General features: G+C 51.3%; 2 protein-coding genes across 4 annotated transcripts in view; one reads left to right on the forward strand and one right to left on the reverse strand.

Annotated features, from left to right (window-relative positions):
• The window catches only part of DCDC2B (doublecortin domain containing 2B), an 8,109-nt gene extending 6,238 nt beyond the window's left edge, over window positions 1–1,871 (forward strand). The window contains 4 exon segments of the mRNA XM_017527917.2: window positions 887–995; window positions 998–1,021; window positions 1,498–1,601; window positions 1,785–1,871. Of these exon segments, the coding sequence (XP_017383406.1) occupies window positions 887–995; window positions 998–1,021; window positions 1,498–1,601; window positions 1,785–1,871 (324 nt within the window).
• A 358-nt stretch (window positions 1,872–2,229) lies between these two features.
• The window catches only part of TMEM234 (transmembrane protein 234), a 7,168-nt gene continuing 4,804 nt past the window's right edge, over window positions 2,230–4,593 (reverse strand). The window contains exons 2-4 of one of the 3 annotated variants that reach the window (XM_037738257.1): window positions 3,275–3,367; window positions 2,911–2,969; window positions 2,230–2,326 (exon numbers count right to left, since the gene is read on the reverse strand). In XM_037738257.1, the coding sequence (XP_037594185.1) occupies window positions 2,297–2,326; window positions 2,911–2,969; window positions 3,275–3,367 (182 nt within the window). In that variant the 3' untranslated portion in view covers window positions 2,230–2,296. Of the gene's footprint in view, window positions 3,368–4,593 lie in introns of all 3 variants that reach the window. The other 2 variants (XR_005200126.1, XM_017527920.2) reach the window with 2 other exon arrangements.

A 4,593-nucleotide genomic window follows, 5' to 3' on the forward strand; every position in this document is an offset into this window, starting at 1 on the left:
AAAAAGGCGGTGGTGGGCTGGGTGCAGTAGCTTACACCTGTAATCCCAGCATTTTGGGAGGCCGAGGAGGGTGGATTACCTGAAGTCAGGAGTTTGAGACCAGCCTGACCAACATGGAAAGACCCCATCTCTTTAAAAAAAAAAAAAGGCGGTGGCTCATGCCTGTAATCCCAGCACTTTGGGAGGCTGAGGTGGGTGGATCACAAGGTCGGGAGTTCAAGACCAGCCTGACCATCATGGTGAAAGCTGTTTCTACTAAAAATACAAAAAATAGCAGGACATGGTGGCATGTACTTGTAATTCCAGCTACTCAGGAGGCTGGGGCAGGAGAATCACTTGAACCCGGGAGGCAGAGGTTGCAGTGAGCCAAGATAGAGCCACTGCACTCCAGCCTGGGTGACAGAGGGAGACTCCGTCTCAAAAAAAAAAAAGAGTCATTTGTTCAGAATGACACAGTATTGAGGGGTCAGACCAGAACTCACGTCTTCAGGACTCTGATTTATAGAACTTGAAGCCTTTTTGCTAGGTTGAATGCTGGGAGAGAGAATTGGCATATTTGGCACAGTAGGGCCCAGGGGAACTTATTGCAGGCCTAAGCCCTCCCAAGAAATGAACCAGTGAGAATGGGGAATGGCGGTGGAGGTGGGGGAGCAGAGCCTGGTTTCACTGGGCATCAAGGAGTGCCAGGCACCAACTACTCTGTCCCTGGATAAGGCAGGCTGATGGGAAGAGGCAGCAAGGAGGGAGGATGTAGGTTGTGAAGACAGATGGCATCTCCTCTGCCATGTTCCTGCAGGCATCAGGGGCTCTCTGAAGCCTCAGTTGGGGAGTAGGAAAGGTAAGAATGGCCAGCAACCAGGTTCCAAACCCAGTGTCCTTTCTATAGGCCCAAGGCCACAGGGCACAGGTAACCCAGCCCTCTCCAAAGGAACCAGACCAAATTGAGCCATCGACTTTCTATGCCAGACCCCAGAAGACCATTCAGCCAAGAAGCAAGCCCCTACAATCTCATTCCCATCAGGTGAGGGGCCCCTGGGGCTCAGGCCCTTCTCAGCTGCCCTTTGATAGTGACATAGGTTGGTCCTTGATGTTGGGGATGTCCATGGGAGCAGAGTGCCCAGACACAAAGCTGGCACTGAAAAAAAAAAAAAAAAGATAAAGGAGTTTGAGCCTACTGGCTAAGGAGACTGCCCATAACAACAACGAAAAAAAAACGCTGGCCCTGACCTCATCATAACTGTCTCCAGCTCCCCCGTCTGCATATCCTGTCCCTTCTTCACAGGCCTTGTCACACAAAAAGAAGCACCTGGAAAGGGCAGTGCTTAAAGCGATGAGACTTCAGGGGTGGGATTTAGAGGGGATGGGGATGGAACCAAAGGCCCACCTCTCACTTCCCTGCCATCCTGGGAGATGGTGGGGAAGGCAGAACCAGGTTCAGGGGAGGGATGCTGAGGGCTCTTCAGCCTGGGCATCAGCCAACGCTGCGTCCCTCTTTAGGAGTTACAGGAATATATGGGGTTCCCCACCCAAGGAAGGAGACAGCAGGGGCCCAGGAAGTAGCAGATGATGAAGACACCCAGACAGAGGAGCCCTTGGATGAGGTAAGCTGTTGGATCAGTAAACAGTATATTGGGATGGGAGGAGTTCTGAGCTGGAAACTAGCAGCCCGGGGCCCCAGGAACAGTTCTCCCTTGTGATTGAAGGCAAAAGGATCTCCTAACTTCCCACCTTGTTAAATGAGGAGGCAGTTCCTAAATTCCAGTGTCTTCCTTTCTTGGGGTGGGGACCTCCTGGCTGAGAGCTGGAGGCTGGCCACTCTCTCACTCCATTCTGCATGGCCTTCCACTTCCTCCAGAGGGCAGCACAGATAGTGGAAGAGGCCTTGTCCCTGGAAAACCAGCCTCAGGCCCTGCTCTGCCATCTTGAGAGCCCGCAGCTCCAGAGAAGAACTGGGGACTATCACTCTGGCCACCTTTTGTCCTCAGCCTCCAGCAGCTTGTTCCTCAGGAGCCACCACCTCCCCTGGGCTCCCAGGGTACATTGCAGCCTCCTCAGCCCTCCCCGTTCTGCTCCTATACCCACAGCTCAGCCTTCCCTTCCTCTGAGCAGGGCAGCCCTGGCTGTGGGAGCTACTTCCTTATGGGATTCTCTGGCCAGAGAAAGTAGCTGACTGAACCTGGGAGAGGCCACAAACGTGGAAGCAAGTTTGTCACAATAAAATAATACTTATTAACTTCTGTTTACCACAGATTTATTGACAGCTACTACTCTCCAGGTGTTGTGCTGGGTGCTGGAGTCAGGCGGAGCTGGGGCTCACAGATGCTACCTGTTTAAGAGAGGCTGGCAGTGAGGATTTCTGCCCACCTCATGGGTGGGGCAAGCAAGGCTAATAGCTCATCTTCTGCATCTGCCACTCTGAGGCACCTTTTTCCCCTCAGTTCCACCTCTCAGTCAGCCAAGGTGCTCTGAGCCCTGGAGGCCTCCTGTTTGCTTTCTGGCTCCGTCTGTAGCTGGCCCTTTCTATAAAGCTGGGGTTCTGCAGTCCATGGAACCTGCCGCCATGATAGTCCAGATTAGGCCACAGTAATGGTGGCTGAACTGGGGGCCTGAGATGACAGTAGGAAGAGAGCTGCTGGGGCAGAAAGGTTGCGTCGAGTCTCCTGTGCTTAATTCCAGTAGCTGAACAGCACTTGAAGGTTACAAAACCCTTTCACTCTTGTTCTCTTATTGTGATCCATGAGGTAGCTGTTATCCCCACAAGAGGAGGAAGCTGAGGCCAGAGAGGGGAGGTGCTAGGTCTATCTGCTCACTGTCAGCACTTCATGGCCCAGGGGCTTCCAGGAGGCAGCAGAGCTGGTGATGGCTTCGGCCCACTCAAAGGGTAGACGGTTGCCCCTAGGTCTTACTCACTGAGCTTGTGATGCAGAGTGAGATTCCGGTGATGGTGAGCACCATGCCAGCGACTGCTCCTGGGATAATGGACAGAAATCAAGGGGTTCTGAGCTCAGCCATGCCAGTAACAGCTGGCACAGGGCTGTAGGAAGGGCTCAGATAGGGTCTGGTCCTGGGTCCCGCCCCAGCCTCTGTCCCCAGACTGTCCAGCAGAAGGGAACTCTGATGGCCACAAGGAAGCAGGACAGCTGCAGAGGAAAAGGCAGGATGGGAAGAGGCCCTGTCCTCACCCATTCCAGGGAGATGGGTTCCGGGAAGGAACTGATACAGGTATGTCGAGGTCCAAATAGCTGCGTCCCACACTCGCAGTAGCCTGACTTACGTTTTCCACCAATATCTTCTCCAAGGGCCTTCCCAACAATCAGTGTGAAGATGATGGCCAGAGAGTTACAGATGGGTACAGCTAGGGTCAGATCTGGGTGGTCAGAATGAAAAGAATCCCTGAGATGCAACAAATGCCTTTCTAAACACAAGACACTTCCATCATCATCATTTCGTATCTTTAAAAAAGGTATAACCCCATCTTCCAGATGAAGTCACCGCACATTTCAGGACTCAGACCCAAATATCCTGGCTCCACGTTCAGTGCTTCCCCAGGATTCCAGCATTCCCCAGGATTCCTGAACTCTGAGGTCTGGTACCAGCCTGGTTTGATAATGAGAATGAGGTCTTTGCACTCAAAAAGAACTTGTGAGATTTCAAGGACATCTGGACACATAGGCAGGCACCCAAATCCCAAAAGATGCAGTAGAAAGTCAAGTAACACCAAGCACAGCCACCATTTATTTTTTTTCTTTTCTTTGAGATGGAGTCTTGCTCTGTCACCCAGGCTGGACTGCAGTGCTGTGATCTTGGCTCACTACAGCCTCCGTCTTGTGGATTCAAGGGATTGTTATGCCTCAGCCTCCTGAGTAATGGGATACAGGTGCCTGCCACCATGCCGTGCTAATTTTTGCATTTTTAGTAGAGATAGGGTTTCACCATGTTGGCCAGGCTAGTCTCAAACTCCTGACCTGAGGCGATCCGCCCACCTCAGCCTCCCAAAATGCTGGGATTACAGGTGTGAGCCACTACACCCGGCCATATAGCCACCATTTTACATATTTCAATTTTCACAACACTGCAAGGAAGGGATTATCACCATTTTGCATAAAGGAAACTAAGGCAAGTTGAGCATTTAAACTGAGGTTTGTCTGACTCCAAGGTCTGCACTCTTATTGAATTAAATGGATATGGACAAAGCAGAACATTAGGTGAAGCACATTTTGCTTCTGTTTCAGCCCAAGCTCAGGCCTTATGGAGTTAAAAATAAAAGAAAGTGTCAGAAGAAAGAAGCCAGGTACCTGTTCAGGACATTGGGGTGGACCTATGGTGTGGAGAGAGGGTATCATAGCTCATGATAAGGATCTGTTCCTTAATTTTGAAGTTCCAAGGGGCTGACTGCTGATAAGCAAACTTGAAAAAGAGTAATGGAGTTGGCTGGGCGTGGTGGCTCATGCCTGTTAATCCCAGCACTTTGGGAGGTGGAGGTGGGAGGACTGCTTGAGGTCAGGAATTCCAGACCAGCCTGGCCAATATGCTAAAACCCCATCTCTACTAAAAATACAAACAATTATGGAGGAACAAAGCGGGCACCAAAAA

This window comes from Cebus imitator, unplaced genomic scaffold (assembly GCF_001604975.1).
Source record: "Cebus imitator isolate Cc_AM_T3 unplaced genomic scaffold, Cebus_imitator-1.0 Scaffold51, whole genome shotgun sequence".
Taxonomy (NCBI): Eukaryota; Metazoa; Chordata; class Mammalia; order Primates; family Cebidae; genus Cebus; species Cebus imitator.